This window comes from Hirundo rustica, chromosome 12, assembly GCF_015227805.2.
Source record: "Hirundo rustica isolate bHirRus1 chromosome 12, bHirRus1.pri.v3, whole genome shotgun sequence".
Taxonomy (NCBI): domain Eukaryota; kingdom Metazoa; phylum Chordata; class Aves; order Passeriformes; family Hirundinidae; genus Hirundo; species Hirundo rustica.
In genome coordinates, this window is record NC_053461.1 from 9,100,113 (window position 1) to 9,118,127 (window position 18,015).

Below are 18,015 nucleotides of genomic sequence, written 5' to 3' on the forward strand. Positions count from 1 at the left end.
TCTGCATTAATATGGTTTCCCTGCAGCCTCGGGCGGGGGTCCCGTCTGTCTCCCCCTTCTAGAGAATCTCGCCAAGTTCCCCGAGCCGCCTCGACGCGGACCCCGCGGCCCCGGCGCTCGTCACCCCATCCAGGCAGCGGGCGCTTGGCGGCGAAAGCCCCCAGTCCCGTATACACACGCACCGGCAGGAAAATACCCGGCAGGTGAGGACTGCCAAGCCAGGGCTGGGGCGCACAAACATTTCCGAAATTGTTCGTTCTGGCTGGATTTCTTAGTGCTTTACGAAATATGTATTTTACCGTCTCTTTCCTAGCTATAGGAACGACTCGTCGCGTAATGTCTGCTCGTGCCTCTTCCAGCTTCTTCACTACCTCACTTACGTGCAGGTGCATAGCCCGAAAGGCTGAATTTGTAAGGGAAAGGTGTGAGAAGAAACATGAAACATTTTGTTATACAAAAAACAGGCTAGTCAATGGAAAAAAAAAAAAAAAAAAAAAAAAAATCCAAGACTCCCGAAGCATTTCCTCCACTGGAGAGGGCAAGAAAATTAATTCGACTAGGAGTAATTTATAGGAATAATTGATCCTACGAAGCGGCTCCCTCCATCCCACCTTCCTTGGGATCAGAGGAAGAAGCGAGAGGCTCAGGAGAGGCTGCGGCCGCGGCACCCGCCGTGCCGGACCCCGGTTTCCCAGCGCCTGGGATGTGAGCGCGTGTTATTGGTATAATATCAAGTCATTTAAAATATGAGAGTCAAGTCGCGTAGACTGTGACAGCAACCGTAACAAAAGGTGCAAGCAACAGACAATGTGATGTGCTTGTACAGATATTGTAATGATGCAAATGAAGTGGAGGGGACGAGCTGCCTTATTATGTACATAAATACAGAGTGGCTCGCTGTGCCATCCGTGAATGCAGGAGAGTGAGAGAGAAGGGGAGGGAAAGAAGAGAGAGAGGAAAGGAGAGGGAGGGAGGAGGGAGGAAGAAAAAAAAAAAAGGGCTCAACTCGAAATTGCTGCCAGTTTTCAGCAGCGCGCGCGGCGGCAGACCCTCGCCCAGGCTGCGCGCACCCTCCGCCCGCGGCAGAGCTGTCTCTCCCGTCGCGGGCAGGCTCTGGCGGCCGGACCCCTCCTCAGCCCGGGGAACGGCCCCGCGAGGAGCAGAACTGACGCTTCCTATGCACCGTACGGAGAACTGAAAGAAAAACGAGGACAGGCGAGAGACAAGGTAAGGGGCCGCAGCAGCGCGGCTCTGCGTGGCCCGGGGGCGGCCCTGCCGGCACCGAGGTGCGGGTCCTGTTGCGGGAGCACTTCGCTCGGGGCAGTTTTCCCCAGGGACAAATCTGACAGGATTTGTAAAGAACGAAAAAATGTCCCCAGTACGGCCGGACCCCCCGGGCTGCCGCCTTTCAGCCAGCTAGGCTGAGCCCGGTGCAGCACCCGTCGGTCTGGGGGCACCGGGGAGTCTCTCCAGCGGGAATCGGGGCCTCCGGGTCCTGGGTGTATCTGAGGTCGGTTGTTTTGATTTCTTTTTTTTTTTTTTTTTTTTTTTTTTTTTTTTTTTTTTCTTTCCCATTGTCGCTGGGGTGATTATTTAAATCTCCATCTTGGAAAGTTGCATTTCACCCAGGGCGGCCAGGCAGAGATTCCCCGGAGACAGGGTGTGCAGGGAGCCTTGCGTCCCCTCCCTGCAGCTACATCCTATCTCATGTCTCCCTTTGTTGGCAGATTTGGGCATAAAAGTTGCGAGGGTTTGTTCTGCACCGAAAGCCGGCAGGGCCTGGCCCCGCTCTCTCTGCACCTGCCTGCCGGGGAGTCCTCCCGTCCCAGTCCCGTGCAGCAGCTTTACGGGGCTTTGCATGATTTAAAATTATCCAGGCACATCGGGGACTCGGCCGCTCCTGTCCGCTGAGTCTTTCACCCCCTTCTCTCTCTCTCTTTTTTTTTTTTTTTTTTTTTTTTTTTTTTTTTCCCCTTCTGTTTGTGTATGTGCGAAATTCTCCTCTTTATCCTCCTTTTGCTTTGGGGTGCTCCGGCTGGAAGGCAGGAAAAAAAAAATCAAAAAAGGGAAGCGTAGCCTTCCTGGATTGGATGCGATTTCAATAAGAAAAGCGATTTCACTAAGGAGGCGCGAGTTTCGGTCGCGGGGATTGTTCTTCTCCGGCGCACAAAGCATCTTTATTAAACACAAATATTTTTTTCTCGGAAGTCTAAGCTCCGGCCTGGCTCAGCCCCGCGGGTAGCAGGGGAAGGCGGCCGCGGGGCACCGCCTTTGCCGGGTGTGAGTCGAGTCCCGTTCACCGTGCCGGGTCGGTCCCTCCCCAGCAAACTTTTGCCTGAGGAGAAACAAATCAAACCTGCGGGGTCGGCCTCTTTCCTCCCTCCTACAACAGCTGCTTCCGAAATAATCTTGAAAGCAAAAGAAAACCCAAAAACACAAAACAAAAATCCCAACCAACCAAAAGACCAAAAAAACCCCCAAAACCAACCAACCAACCAAACAAACAAAACAAAAAGAACCAGAACAAAAACAAACAAAAAAACCAAAACAAAACAACCCCCCGCAAAATAAGAATAATAATTAAAAAACCCCCACCCCAAACGATAAAACTAAAGAGAGATCCTGCAAACGAAATATTTCCTGTCAGCGCCTGAAAAAGAAAATACCTTTTTCTGGATAAAGCTGCGCGTGTGCAACCTCCCCCTTCCGCACGCACACATTTCTCTGCTCGAACTTGTACGAAAGGCGGTTTTGTGGGCAGGCTGTGATCTGCTTGACGCTTTCCCCCCCTTCATTTTGCAGCCTAACGAGCCGGGGGGCTGCGCGCACCAGGCAAATTACAAACAAAGTGCAGGTGAAGGCGTGTGCGGGAGCGAGACTGGGACTGAGGGTTCCCACGGTGAGGTATATACCCCGCAGAAATATTCTGCAGGATGGGGGATAGCGTTTATACAAAAACAGGAAAAAATTAAATTTTCAGTGATTTATTCCCCTAGTCGTATCTCTTGCGCACTTTTTTTTTTTTTTTTCCTTAATGCAGTTTAAGTAAGGGTCTTGTGGTTACGAGGTAACCGTCACTTTATAACCCTAAAAGGAGCCATTAATACATGCTAGTAACACAGGATGGGGAAGCCGAGGGAGAAGTAAAGCAAAACGGAGACAAAACCGGAGGGCCGAAAACACCGAGGATTTTCTTTTTTTTTTTTTTTTTTTTTCCTAAAGGCAGAACGCAAGAACTTTTCCTCCCCCCAAAAAATCCAAGGAAGTATACCCGAGACGAGTAGGGGGGCTGCTCGCAGGGACTGGATGTCCGGGGCTCCTACCTACAGGCGGGTGGGAGCCGCTGGCAGAGCTGGCAGGTCCCCAACCTGCGGGACGCCCACAGCAGGCCCTCTCAGCCCCCTCCCCACCTGCACGCAGCCGCCTTCCCCAGCCCACCCGGGGCTCGCACATCACCCATCGGCACCGGTAGCGCCGGGGCCCTGTGCCATGCTAAGCGCTGAGCACTTCTCTCCCTCTTCTTTATTTTCACTGAGTTTTCCTGCCCTCCCTGCTTGCGTCTGTGGGTTGCACCTCAGGGAAGCAGCGGGACAAGGCTGCACGGGAGGTCTCGACCCCCAGGTTCACCCGGAGGGAGTGTGGCCTTAGGGGGGGCCGCCGAGGGCACCCCAGGAAGGGGTGTCTGGAGAAACGTGCCATGGGGTCTGCGGGTTTCCTCAGGTACAATTTTTCCCAGATCTAAATACCTACAGTGAAGGGGGAAAGAGAGAGGAAGAATCCCCTCTCTGGGCATGCAAATAAACGGTTCGTGTGCGGCGTCCACCTATTTGTTTTCTGCCTTCTCTTCTGCCCAAGAATAGGTGTCAACTTTGTCACATGGCACTACCAACAGTTGCTAAAACATGTCGTCTCCCCCCTCCCTTAACGATATGACATCACTTGTCAATCAAATCAAAATATCCAGTTGTGCTTCCAGATCTGGGAAAACTTCATTATTAAAAGAGAAAAATAAATTGCAACAGGAATAAATAAATAAATAATAATTTAAAAAAGTTAATACAACAGATCCCGCAGTACCCGGAGGAAGAATTGGGGAAAGCAGGTAAAACGGGGTAAAACGGGGTAAAACGGGGTTAGCAGGCGCGGGGTGAAGGAGTGGGACCCGGCCGGACCCTCTCCCGGGAAGCTTTGGCAGAAAATTGAAGGATGAGCTGCTTAACCAGCCGTGTGAGCGGCGGGCTGCGGAGCGGAGCTAAGCCGCTCGCCTCCAGCAGCCAGCGCAGTTCGCTGCTGCTCCCTATGGCTGAATTAATTCAATTAAAAACCTCAGCCGTGCCGCCGGGGCGTTGAGCGGCCGAAACCAGAGCCGGCACCCGGTTCGCCACAACCAGGCTGCGGGGACGGGACAAGCGGGGAACTTTAAAAAAAAAAAAAATAATAATAATAAAAAAAAATATATATATGTATATATATACACACACACACACACAAAAAAAAAAAAATAGAACAAAAACCCACAACATACTGCTAGCCGGCCGGCTAGGAAGTCTCTCAGCTCAGTCGGTTTCTCTTTCATCCCTGCTGGAGGGGTCATTTATTTTAGAAAGGATTTAGAAAGGGTTTTAATGAGAGGGGTCGCGTAAGGCGAGAAGTGGGTGCGAGGAGAGGCGCCGGCCTCAGAAGGAGAGCGCTCGGCCGCCTGGAGTTGGTAGCCGGACCCCCGGCCCGGAGGTGGGGCGGGCGCCGGGAAAGCCGGTCCCAAGGCGGCGCGGCCGGAGCCGCCGCCGCCGCTCACTCGCCCCTTTTGTTTTCCTTCGCCTGCCGGGCCTCGGGTAACCCGAGACGGGGGCTTCAGGGAGCCCTGGCCGGGCAGCGCCGGGGTCTGCCTCGCCATAAATCAAGCCGCCTTGATTAATCTTTACAATTTGTCTTTTAAAACAAACACGAACGAATTATCAGCTCGTTAACTGCGATTTTATCACCAGCCTAAAACAAACAGCCCACCCCATTTCCCTCCCACACCCCAAACCCCAAAATCCCTGTCCCCGTGCTGATGACAGGAGGGCAGTAATTAAAATATCCAAATTAATTAATAAGCATATAGCTAGGAGCTCGATTTCGGTGGCGGTCGAGAGCGGGAGCCGGCGAGGCCCGGGTGATCCCGGCTGACCACCGCCCTGCTCCACCAGCCGGGACTCCCCGGGCACCGCACATCACGGCCCCGGCCGCCTCCGAGAGGCCGAGGGGATCTACCTTCAACGGCCCGAGCTTATTTTATAGTCACCTTTCTTTCAAAGCATTAAAAAAAATCCATTTTTGGACGATACTTGGGTGATTTTGGTGCATGCAGAAAGAAAATAACTTCGGAGGGACAAGCCGTATTTTTTGAAAGCTCGCTTGTTTTTCTCTTGCCTTTTTCCCTTTTAAAAATAATTTTTTAATATTATTATTTTTAGCTTTTGCTTTGTTTCCCTTTTCTCCCGGGCAGCACCGGACTAAGGCTCCCAGTCACGCTCCGCAGCGCGGGCGACATTCGTCTTCCCAAACTCCGGCCCCTCTCCCACCAAGCCCGGCCCAGCGCCTGTCCCCGTCCTACCCGGGCCAACCAGCCCGTCCCGGGAGAAGCCGGCTCCACCGACCCTTCCGCGCCCGGCAGCAGCCGGAGGAGCTGCTGCCTGGCCCCACCGCTTGCGACACCCCCGCAGAGACAGGAGGGGGCGAGGGGCGCTGCGGTCCCGGCGCCACCGCGCAGCGCCGAGGTCAGGGAGCCGGGAGGAGCAGGACACCCGGGCTTTGGGTGAAGGAGGCGTCAGAAGAGAGTATGTGGAGGGGAAGGGAAGGGAAGCATAATCGCCTCCCCGTGTCCCAACCTTTAGCTTCCCCAGTGTGGTCCCCGCTCCCCCGCCCCGCCGGGCAGCCCTGTGGGTTCCCTCCGGGAGGCTGTATTGAGGGTCTTCTGGGGGAAGGTTGCAGGGGGACAAGGAGTGCTGATGGGGGAATAGTAAGAGAGGGAGCCCCATGTCGCTCCGACCAGACTTGCTCCGCAGCGAAGAAAAGGAGTTTTATTATTATTATTGTTATTATTTTTTTTTTTTTTAGTTCATTTCCTGGCGAATTTGGCAGTGATAGGTGACGTCAGAGCCCAGGCGTCGTAGTGACTGGGGCAGTCGGACCGGGGGAGGCCGATTCCAGCTCCCAGCCCCCAGCGCTGCCCTCCGCGGGGGCGGCCCCGGGGGCAGCAGCAGCGCAGCATCCTCGGGGACGCCCCGCTCCCCCCCTCGCAGTCCCCCGCTGGGGCCCAGCGCAAGCCCGCACTGCCCAGACCGCTCGCGCGCCCCCCTGCCCCTGCCGTGCCGTCGGGCTGCAGCCCCGGCCACTGCCCGAAAAGCGGGGGGGTTCCTCCCCGCCGCCCGCGCCCCGATCCCGGGCCTGGACCGTGTCCTTGCTCCGCACCCAGCTAAGAGGGTTTCCCTTTTCCCCGAAGGCAGCGGCTGAGGAACGGGAGAGGAAAGCCTGGGAAACGGGACCTGCAGAAGCGCCCGGCGGCCCTCTGGGGAGTTGTTTGTGCCTTTCCCATTATTATTATTTTCCGCCCCAAAGGCTGACCAGTTTATCCACACCTTCGAGGGTGGCGAAGCCAGACCGGCACCCCGGCTCCTGCCGCTGAGCTGCGTCACAAACTCCGCAGAAAACGTCTGTTGATTCGAGATGTACCTCTGCTCCCTGCCCCAAAGCACACGAGTAATTGCAGATATTAAAACTGATATTTGGGTTTTGTTATTAATTATTTTAAGAAAAAAGCGTGAGATTAGAAAAGAAAAAATAGTGGTGTCGCAGCTCCACCGGGAAGAGTGTACCCCGTCCCTGCGTCCTTGTGCCTCTGCCCGGCTCGGCTCGGCTTCCCTGGCCCAGGGTCGCCAGCCACCACCAGCCCGGGTCCGACCCGAGCTGTACTGGCCGAGGAGCGGGCAGGATCCGTCCCTGCCCTGCAGCCGGCTCGGTGCCCTGTTCATCCCGTCGGCCTCCGGTGTCGGCGCGGAACCTCGCAATTATTTCTTTTTAATTATTTTTTTCCGGATCCAGACAGTTATTTCAAACTAATGTGACCAGGGTGAGGTTTGTCCCGCTCCCGACTGCGCGCTGCTGTGCCTGATCTAAGGGATTTTAGCATATTTATCTCGCCGGTGCCGATTTCCAGACGCGGGCATCCCAGGGACGGCGCTGGAAGTCACGGCTCGGCGGCGGGGCAGCGCCCGGCAGAGGCGGCCCCATCGCCTCCCCCCACCCCCCAACTCCGCATCCCCGCACTCCCCGGCGTGACCCCCTCTATTTTGCCGTCCCCGCCCCGCAGGGGCGTGCAGCGCCCGGGCGGGGAAAGCCCCCACGGCACTGCCTGGCGAGATGCTGCGAGCAGGAGAAGGGGGGCGGAGAAGGGGGTCTGCCCCCCCTCACCGGCCTGGGTCCGTTTGGGGCCGGGGGTGCGGTTGGGGGCGGTGTGGGGCGGCGGGATTGGCTGTCCCGGCCGCCGGCCCTGCGCGCCCCGGCCCGTCTGCGGCGCCGCGGCCAGCTGGCGCCAGCGCTCATATAGGATGCGCGGAGATGGGATCGAGTCGGCCAGAGCAGCGGTTTTGCCATCTGAGTAACACCCTCCATCCAACCTCCTCTGCTCCCCCCGCGCTCGCTCTGCCTTTCCTCCCTCCTCTCCCTCTTCGCTTTTTTAATTCCCCCTCCGTTTTCCCCCCTCTTTCCTGCACTCGCATCCTCCACGCCCGCATTCATCGCCACCCAGACTCCTGCTCCGGGTAAGTGTGGGGCGCGGGGCGCGGGCGCCCCACTGTCAGGGCGCACTCGCTGCTTCCTCTAAGCACCCTTCTCCACTCTTCTTCTCAACATCTTCCCTATTTCTCCCCCTCCTTTTTCCTTTGTGTCAGTTGGAGTTCTTGCTAGAACTACGCTGTATTAGTTCTACCGTTCTTCCTTTTTCACCCTGCTTTTGACGCCAGCTGGAAAAACTCCTATTGACCTTTATAGGGGCCGGGGGCGGGGAAACGGAACTTCTTCCTTTTAAAATTTTTCTCCTTTTTTCCTTTTTGTTTTTAGTTAAGAGTTTGAAATGGATCTGTTTATTTTATGGGGCAATGAGCAGGGACAGAGCAAGGCAAGGAGTTTTGGGGATAGTATATTTTTGGAAGGGAGGACAGGATCTGCTTCCCCCTCCCCATCCATGTACCTCTCGGAAAAGAAGCCGGCTGGGAGCCGGTCCAGCAAGCAACACACCCAGGGCTGCCAAGCTGCTAAACCCTCCCGTCTCTCCCTACAGGTGCTGCTGTGGCGCTTCCCCGGACCTGCCTCCACTACCCGCCTGTTGACAGAGGGACACGTTGACTTAAGGGGTCCCAACCTCAGAGGGCACGCTCCAGTCACTCGGCGATTTTCTTTCTAAGAAAAGCCACCCCAATCTCTTAAAACCCACCCGGCAAAGTCAAAAGCGACCTCCGGAGCAGCACTCCCCGCCCCCATCGAGCGCCGCTCGCTCCTGGCCTGGGGGTGGGTGAGGGGGGAGGCCCAAAGCCATGGAGGTGGCCACGGATCAGCCTCGTTGGATGGCCCACCACGCCGTACTCAACGGGCAGCACCCCGATAGCCACCACCCCGGGCTGGCTCACAACTACATGGAACCAGCGCAGCTCCTACCTCCAGATGAAGTCGACGTCTTCTTCAACCACCTGGACTCCCAGGGCAACCCTTACTATGCCAATTCTGCCCATGCCCGGGCCAGGGTCTCCTACAGCCAGGCACACGGTAAATCAACACCCCGGCCCCTTCCCCGCCGTCTCGGCAGCACTCCGGGCCCCTCCGTACAAGCCGCGGGTGGCCTGCGCAGGGGTGAGAAGTTTCACGGAGTGAAACACGCTTCAGTGTGTCTGAGCCCGGGAAAAGATTGAAAGCAGGATAGACAGTCAGGCACGGGTGGATTTTAAGCCTTGGGATAACCAAGGACTAACGGAGGAGAGGGAAAGAAAGGGGGGAGGTGAGAGAGGAAGGGGAAACAGTGTGCGCACGGGCTAAAACTTCTCAGACACAGCTACTTCCCGGATGCAAAGTACAAACAGATTCAAACCGGCGATAGATTTTATTTAGGAGTGTTTTTAGGAGCCAAAGAGAGAGCAGAAAGACAGAGCAGAAAGGAGTTTGCTGCATTTTCCCAGGAATGGGGTGGGAGGAAAGGGATTGCCTGAGTTCCCCTTCTGCTCCCCTTGCTCCTTCTGGCTGGGCTGGCTGGTATCTCCCTCAGGTGGGACAGGGCGAAGGGGCTGCAACACCAGCCTGGCTGCTCTTTCCCGGGTTGTGAAGCCTCTCTCGTGGCCGCTTGCCCTCTGGCTGGCTGCAGACCAAAACTTCCCAAACACGGGGAGCTGGTATCTTCCCCGAGCCGCTCCGGGTTGAGCCCACTCCACGCTGACCCCAAATGCTCTTGTGTTTCTACAGCCCGCCTGACTGGGAGTCAAATGTGCCGGCCTCATCTTATCCACAGCCCCGGGATCCCTTGGCTGGACAGCAGCAAGGCGGCACTGTCTGCCCACCACCACAACCCCTGGACTGTCAGCCCTTTCACCAAGACACCCCTGCACCCCTCCGCGGCTGGAGCGCCTGGGGCCATCTCAGTGTACCCGGGCAGCAGCACCTCCAGCACTGCCTCCGTGTCTTCGCTCACCCCGGCCTCGCACTCCGGATCCCACCTCTTCGGCTTCCCCCCAACCCCTCCCAAGGAAGTGTCCCCAGACCCCAACTCTACCAGCGCCACCTCTCCTTCTTCCTCCGCCGGGACTCGGCAGGAGGACAAAGACAGCATTAAGTACCAAGTGTCGCTGTCAGAGGGGATGAAGATGGAGAGTGCCAGCCCACTCAGAAGCAGCCTCACCAGCATGGGGGCCCAGCCCTCTACCCACCACCCCATCCCCACCTACCCCTCCTACGTGCCGGCTGCCCATGACTACAGCAGCAGCCTCTTCCACCCAGGCAGCTTTCTGGGGGGGCCCGCGTCCAGCTTCACTCCCAAGCCACGAAGCAAGGCCAGGTCATGTTCGGGTAAGTGTCGCACCCCGTGGCCTCCCGCCGTGTCCCGGGTGGAAAGGCTATGCTCCCAGGGCTTCACGGGGGTGGCGGGTGGCTGCACTGGCTACTGGGCTGAGGGTGCGAGCTGCTGCAAGGCTGGGTGCTTGTGTTGGCCCTCTTCGGTATAGAGGAACAGGTGACTGCTTGGTTCTGCTTTTCTGGGTTTTTAAAAGTAGGAGATGGACCTTGGACTGTGCTTCTGTGGGTGCAAATGAACCCAGGCACTGGCCTCAGGGCGCTCGAAGGGGCCGTGGGGCACAGGACCAGGGCAGTCTGAACCAGCAGTCCTCGTTGTACAAAGAGGGATTTATATGGAGAGGGAAACCCGAACCCTTTTAGTCGGATGAAAGCAGGCCTCAGGCTCCTGAGGGGCTCAGGCTCGACCCTACTCCCTCAAGTCAGGCAAACCTCCATGGATGACACATGGGGATTTTCCGGCGATAGGTACTTCTCTCCGTAATTTCCAAAACCATGGAAATCTCTCCATTAACACCACCCAAGGCCCTGGTGAAAGATGAAAGCGAAACTTCTATGGCCTGTCCTCTTCAGATCGCAAAGGGCCTTTTTCCCTTTGCATTTTACAAGAGCAAAAATTCAAATATAGTTTACATACCAGTGCAAAATACTAAGGCATCCAGTCACGGCTCACTTACTCCAGCCTAACTAACTAGAAAATACTCCACCTCTCTTTTTTTTTTTTGGCCTTGAATCAGACATATCTTTGCTTCCAAACGACTGCCTGCAGACCTTTACCATGTTCACAACCCTTCCTGGCATTTCTTCTAAAAGTGCAGTCCTAAATCTGTAAATCAGGCAATGAACAAAGTTTTGACCACACTTTGACATCACAGCAGTTATACAGCTAGACACAAATTACGACAATTTATGTAATTCTGACCTTCTTGGTTTAACATTCTCACCAATGGAAGAAAATTACTTGCAATATATGGGGGCTGAATTTAGACAGTCCTTTGAAAATAAATGGCCATATAGGCATTTGCATATGTATTCCATTGAACATATTTGCTTATGAATACACTACATGTTTTTATTTAAGTAGATAATAATTTAGAAATGTGATCTCTTATGAGTTTTGCAACAAAAATACCAGCTATTTTACAAGCTCGTCAGTACTGTTTCAAATCATTCCTCAGACAGGAAAAATGCATTCTTTCTCTGCCCTTATTTCCAGGCAGTTGCTACTATGTATTTTTAGGTAGCGCATGGAAGAGAAACTAAAGGCAATGGGCAGCCCAAATCTCCTGAGTTTGGAAACTGCTTCAAGATCCAGGTCTCTAAAGATAGAGGAATCCTGAGTAGCTTTTTTAAAATTTTTTGTCCCATAGCTGCTGCTGATTTTTAGATGGGGGAAGCAAGGACCTTTTTTCTTTTGTTTTCCAGTTGCTTCTTCACCCCACCCCCCTGTAAGGGAGCTCACTGTGCAAGGAACTGGGGAAAGTTCGTGACCACTCACTGTTTTTGTAGGAAAACTTAAGCCTCAGGACAAGACGACTCCTGCAGCTTCCTGCCCTAGGAGGGACAATAGCTACAAACGCAGTGCCGCAGAGCTCCCCTCATTTCTCACTCTAGACTGTGTTGTTTAAAATCTACCCACTCCCTAGATTAAAGCAGATACAAGCCCTGATGAACTCAACATGGTCTGCTTCAGTTATTAGCAAAAAGAGTTTCCTTTCCAGTTAAATGCTGTAGGATTTGCATAAACTGTATTAAGAGAGATTTCTATATTAAGCAGACCTGCCCTCAAACCATCCAAGGCAAATGAACTTTTAGCAGGAAGTTTTCTGATGCAGAAACAGGTATCTAGGAGTTACATGTTGTGTTTTATTTAATGCAGCCATTCTACAATGCCACGATCACCACATTGTATTGAAACTAATAATGAAGGTAAACTGTTCCTTACCAAATTCAAACTGGATTTTTGAAAAAACACAGAAACAGAAAAGCACTCAAGCCTGTTTTTCACAGTAATGTCCAATTCTCAAAGAACAGCATTAACAGTGTTTTTATGCCTTTAGAATAAAAATCATGACTGAGACTCTGGTATTCTCTATCCATTCCTAGTCTGCTCAGCTCTACTTTTTCATCCTGTAGCATTTGCAACAAAAAAGAAAGTGCAGAATTAGAGGTCTTTTTGCTTAGATTAATTTCTAGAAAACCTCTTCCTCTGACTCTCTCTTTAATGTGTTTTGTGTTTGCAAGTGTGTGTGTTTGTACACACATGCACAGGTCTTTTTGTGGCAGGGGAACACAGGACTTCACCACCACAGTGCAATAGATATGGGAGGGGAGTGGTGCCCAGTGAAGACTGAGGGAGGTCTCCTTGCTGAAATGATAACTTCCATCTGACACAATATGAGTGTCACTCTTTCTCACCTCACAGAGAGCTTTTGCCTATTCCTGATCATGACATAGAATACTTGCTGGAGCCTGGGAGCTCTTGAAACACTGGAGTCCTTGCTGCCTGTACTGTAGATGTCACTGCTGTCTGGTTGTGCTTAATCAACAGAATTAACACACTGTTTTGACTTCTGAAAAATGCCTAAAGGACAATGCAAAAAGTTTTTGTGAATTTGTTTTTAAAGAAAGAAATCTGTTTTCTTTGTGTTTCCATTTAGAAGGCAGAGAGTGTGTGAACTGCGGAGCCACTGCTACCCCTCTCTGGAGAAGAGATGGCACCGGGCATTACCTTTGTAACGCCTGTGGGCTCTACCACAAAATGAACGGTCAAAACCGACCTCTCATTAAACCTAAGAGAAGGCTGGTAGGTATCTTTATTTCTTCTGGGTTTGGGGATAAATGAGGCAACGGGACCACACACAGGCACAAGTCAATTGTGCCTCATCTCTGCTCAGCCCCTACATGAAGCTGAGCTGTACTGTACACGGGGGTCAGTTCCCCCCCCTCTCCCATCGAGGTCACTGCTGTGCCTCAGGGCACATCTCCCCCTCCACCCCTCCCCAACAGGACCACTGAGCCCACCTCTGTTCCAAGCCTCCCTGCTGCTCACAATGCATGCAGGATATCGTGTGTCCTTCTCCCTGTTTGTCCTCAAATGACAGCTTTTAATTTAATTCCTCAATTACTTGGCCTCTTGAGATGGTTTGGGCACACACACTGGGAGCAAAAGAGTTAAGAACATGAATGTCCTCCATCATGTACTAAAAAAAAGTTTCAGCTCCAGAAAAGCAAAACAAATTAGATGAATCAAAGCTACTGCTCCCTACTTAAAAATTATTTGTATAAAAGCCATGAAGTAATTTTCACTCTTATGTTCCCTGGCAGTATTAATATTGGTTCCCACCCCAGACAATCCCCTACTGTTTAAAAAAATCTTATTTTTCCATGGAGTCACCTATACTTCGTATTTTCATTTGACTAATTAAAAAAAAAAAAAATCCTTTCTAAGCTCCTGGTAGTAGTTTCCTATCCGGATATCTGTACGTTAAAGATAATGAAACTTTGTGTATCTGTTTCCTGACTCTAAAAGCTTTAGAGAGTTTCTATAGGCAAGCCTTGCCAGTCATACTTGCTGTTTTGAAATTTCTAATACCTTCTACTCTGCAAATAATGCATAAAATGCTAAGAATAATAAATATATCTTTTGGAGCTTTGTGATTTATGGTGCCTAAGTCTCCTAGCTATTAGTGGGCAAATATCAGTGAGGTTTAGAAAGCAGAAAATTGGCATTTTTGTTCTAACACTGGTATGGGATATAGAAGATTTCTGTCCTGAGTCAGAATTTCAGCTAAGCAAGCTTCTTAATCACTTGCTTTCTAAAGAGACTGATGTATAGAAAAATGTTAAGACAACAGTGTAACATTATCAGCCTCTCAAGTTCAAGTGCTTTCCAGACTGAATGGGACAGGCCATAGAGTTCAGTAGCGTAGTTGAATATTAGTAAGCTATCTCAAATATGCAAACATAGATCTCCACCTTCCAGTGTGTTGGGAGGCTGTTATACTTAGCTCACTGTGCAGGGTTTGGGGGGCACTAGAGAGGTTTTCTTTTCATGTTTAGCTGTTTAAATATTTTGTTTTGTTTTAATTGATTTACAGCTTTGTTTATTGCCCCTTTTTCCACTGTAGTTTGCCTGTTTGTGGGGGAGAGGAGGTGGCCATCTTTGGGAATTTGTTAATCTGCCATGCAATAGCAAAGTGACTGTATTAATAATGTCAGCATTTGGACGTCTGGCATTAATTGTGTTTGGGTTGCATGAGTGGATTTGCAGTAGGGGGTACCCCCTCTTTCTTCCTTTGGTCTGTTCTCACAGGCGAGTAACACACCGAAATATATGAGCCTCTGAGGGCCTGATTCTTGCCTAAAGCTACTGAACCGTCCATCAGCTTTGGGAAAGTTGCAGAGGGCCATGGCATAAATCAGGAGCAAGTGAAAACAGAACCCTGTGCTCCTCTTTGGTGAGGGGGCCGAACAATGCTTCCAGCGGCGCCTGCTCCCCACTGGGGCTGGCAGGCAGGGAAGCACACGGAGTTCTCTGGGAATCCCACTGCCCTGGGACTGGCTCTGTGCTCATGGAGAGGCTCTGTGCATTACTGTGAGCTTTGTCACTGCTTCACCCCATGGCTCTCTATGGCTAACTGCAGAAATATCCACGGAGCAAGGCCCCCAGGGAAAGACCGTGATTGATACCCCTTAGGAAGTAAACTCCAATTTAAGAAAATACTGAGTCCTCATCATTAATCCAGTAGCACAAAATGGACTTGGTATTTTGACCACTTCTAGAGGCAGGGCTGAAGCTTTCTAATACAAAATATTTTCCCAAAATATGGGGTGCAGTTAGTCTGTCCATAACACTGTACACATTACTGTCCATGCACAAAGGAAGCTTTATCGTGGGGTCTGCTAGACAAGGGCCTGTCCAGGAATCACAGGCGCTTGCTGTTCTACTTTTCCTGTTCTTGTTTTGGAAGGTGGGTAAATGTTTGGGCATTTTTCATTCCCTTCACCTAAGTTTCAGCAGAACAATAGTTTTAGGAACGGGTGGTGAATTTTTGGTGGTTTTGTTTAATTTTAAGACAGTTGTTTAGGGGCTTGTCAACGAAGGAACTAAGTAGGGACAGAGGCAGCAGACGGAGGTCAGCGGAATCATTGCTGCAAGGCATGAAGTTTGGTTTGCTATATATGTCGAGAAAGTTGGAACTGGTTTTGTTTTCTCCCTTTCTCTTGTAAATGCAAACTGACTTTTCAGTGATGGCTCTGATATATACTGCACCCAGCTAAATAATGTGGTTCATTTTCTTTTGTGTCCACCTTTCAAGAGCCAGAGTAAGGGTAAAGATTCCCTGTTTTCAAACCCAGTCCCAACATTGGCACAGACTAAATTTGTCATTAAAGAAAAAGAAAAAAGGCAAATGCATTTTCATGATGCATTCTAGAATCTTGCAAGGGGAAAATTTGAAACAGTCAAAATTATTTTTCACTCCTCTAAATTTTTTTTTTGTGGAATCCAAGATTCATTGTTTCCCTCCTTACTTCCCTTGCACACAGAGTGCTATGGGGCTTGAAAGTTTGCATAGGAGAATATTTAAATTTAAACAAAAGATAACATCCATAAAACTTTCCTCCAGCCCTGATGCTTTGCAAAATCTTAATAACAAGTTTTCCCCAAACTAAATATTGAGTCCAATTTGACCTTTCTCATGGTGTCCCTCCACATGGTGATACATTTTAATTTTCTTTTTCTTTTGGTTAGTCAGCGGCCAGGAGAGCAGGGACTTGTTGTGCCAACTGTCAGACAACCACCACAACCTTATGGCGACGAAATGCAAACGGGGACCCAGTTTGTAATGCCTGCGGACTCTACTATAAATTACACAATGTGAGTATTTACTCATCTCATGTGTCGCTGCTTGCTTAGTGTGGATTGATGTCTTAACTCCATGGTGTACACTAGGCTTTTATTGGTTTCAGGGGGTTGGTTGTTTTATTCCTTCCCCGTCTCTAAAGTTCCCCTGGGAAGTGACAGCCGTTCTTTGTCAGCTTAGTGATGCTAAGTTCAATGACATTACAATGAATTAGCTTGGCTTCTAATGCTTGGGCAAATCAGGCGAAATAGAGCTGCCACACTTGGTTTTAACTAAGTGGGTTTTGTGTGCCATTTCCCTCCAGAAACAGGCCATTTGTAATGGGCTCTGTGCAAAAATTAATCCTATGGAGCTATCTTCATTTTGCCTTGTAAAAAAATATTTGTATCTAAGGATTTGTTGCATTATTTTATTTTTTTAAAGAACTCAATCATAATCAGGAACACTTGATACACTGGAACGCTATTTACACTGTACGTAACAGAGGCTAATGGTACAAGATTGCTCATGTCTCAGGACTGAATTTGGGTCAGCGTGTTCCTCCTAGTTTGATCTTCTATTAGGAAATTAATGAGGACTGAGAGTAAGCCTACGGAAAAGAGAGTCATCAGCTGCCAAATTCAGTTCAATTTATTTTTCATGTCTAGGACTTTTTTGTGTCTGTGCTTTTATTAAACAAATCAATATAAACAACTTCTGCAGAGAGAAACAGCATTTTTTTGGCCAGAAAAAGGTCTCCATCCAGGAAAAACACATGGGGGCTGTCCAAATATTTTCATTTTTGCACAATAAGGTCATTTTGTCTCCATGAGGCTGATTTTCTCATTTCTTGCAGGTGAACAGGCCTCTGACCATGAAAAAGGAAGGAATCCAGACCAGGAATAGGAAAATGTCCAACAAATCAAAGAAAAGCAAGAAAGGCTCTGAGTGTTTTGAGGAACTGTCCAAGTGCATGCAGGAAAAGTCATCTCCCTTCAGTGCTGCTGCCCTTGCCAGTCACATGGCACCCATGGGGCATTTGCCCCCTTTCAGCCATTCTGGACACATCCTACCAACACCTACCCCCATCCACCCATCTTCCAGCATCTCATTTGGACACCCACACCCATCCAGCATGGTTACAGCCATGGGATAAGAGATGACAAAGAGACCCATCCAGATATTAAGAACATGTGACTTTGCCTAAGATGACACCAAGTAAGACAACGTTCTGCCAAGAGGAGAATGTAGGGATTGCAAAAGGAGACTTTTGCTCCCATGTGGTTTAACTCTTAATGCTGGACTAAAACCTTGCAAATGATGCGTCTTCTGCAGAAATGTGTAGTGGTGCCTGTAATGCACTTTGCCCCCTCAGGTATAAGAAAAAAGAACTCACCTGTTCGATACTTAACAGTCCAGCAGGAAGCAAAAGATGGCAGAAGCTGAAGGAGGAGGCTTGGAACTGGCTTTCCTTTCTCTCTTTGTTATTACTGTGAATATTGTTAAGTGATAAGCAGCCTCCCAGGATGGAATTGGCTCACTGGGAGCCAGACATGCTGGATTTCTATTGCCGGACTCCATTTGGGATAGAGGGTTAAAAAACAAAACAAAACAAAACAAAACAAAACAAAACAAAACAAAACAAAAAAAAAAAAAAAAAAAAAAAAAAAAAAAAAAAAAAAAAAAAAACAAGGAAAGAAAAAGGGAAAAAAAAAAAAAAACCAAACCAAAACAAACAAACAAACAAAAAAAAACCACAACCAAATCAGAGACAAAGTCGTATTTATTTTGTTTTCCATAAAAAGCCTCAACCCCTCTGATTGCATGTTTTTGTGCTGTTATTTGCAATGACTACCCAGTAAGCAAAGCTGCCTTCAAAACAAGGAAAGGGGAAATTTACTCAACAGCCCTCCTGGATTAGCTCCATCTATCTTCCATACCAAAGTTACTAAGAAGGGAAAAATGATTACGAGGGCGAGGAACAAAGCAAAAATGTAGCCGTAATATGGGATTTTAATATGCCCAAAATATTATTTTGACACAACTTTCATTCTTCTCACAAACATGAAAGATTTAT

General features: G+C 50.1%; 1 protein-coding gene across 3 annotated transcripts; it reads left to right on the forward strand.

Annotated features, from left to right (window-relative positions):
- The first annotated feature begins 1,092 nt into the window (after positions 1–1,092).
- Positions 1,093–17,618, forward strand: GATA2 (GATA binding protein 2). Of its 3 annotated transcripts, none has more exons than XM_040076572.2 (6): positions 1,093–1,227; positions 8,321–8,802; positions 9,490–10,089; positions 12,753–12,898; positions 15,848–15,973; positions 16,795–17,618. In XM_040076572.2, exons 2-6 carry the CDS (start codon positions 8,574–8,576, stop codon positions 17,092–17,094), a joined length of 1,401 nt encoding a protein of 466 aa, XP_039932506.1. In that variant the 5' UTR covers positions 1,093–1,227; positions 8,321–8,573; the 3' UTR covers positions 17,095–17,618. The 3 variants fall into 3 exon arrangements, with proteins under 3 accessions (XP_039932506.1, XP_039932507.1, XP_039932505.1); XM_040076573.2 differs by lacking the exon at positions 1,093–1,227 and adding an exon at positions 6,649–6,741; XM_040076571.2 differs by lacking the exon at positions 1,093–1,227 and adding an exon at positions 7,583–7,802.
- The last annotated feature ends 397 nt before the right edge of the window (positions 17,619–18,015 follow it).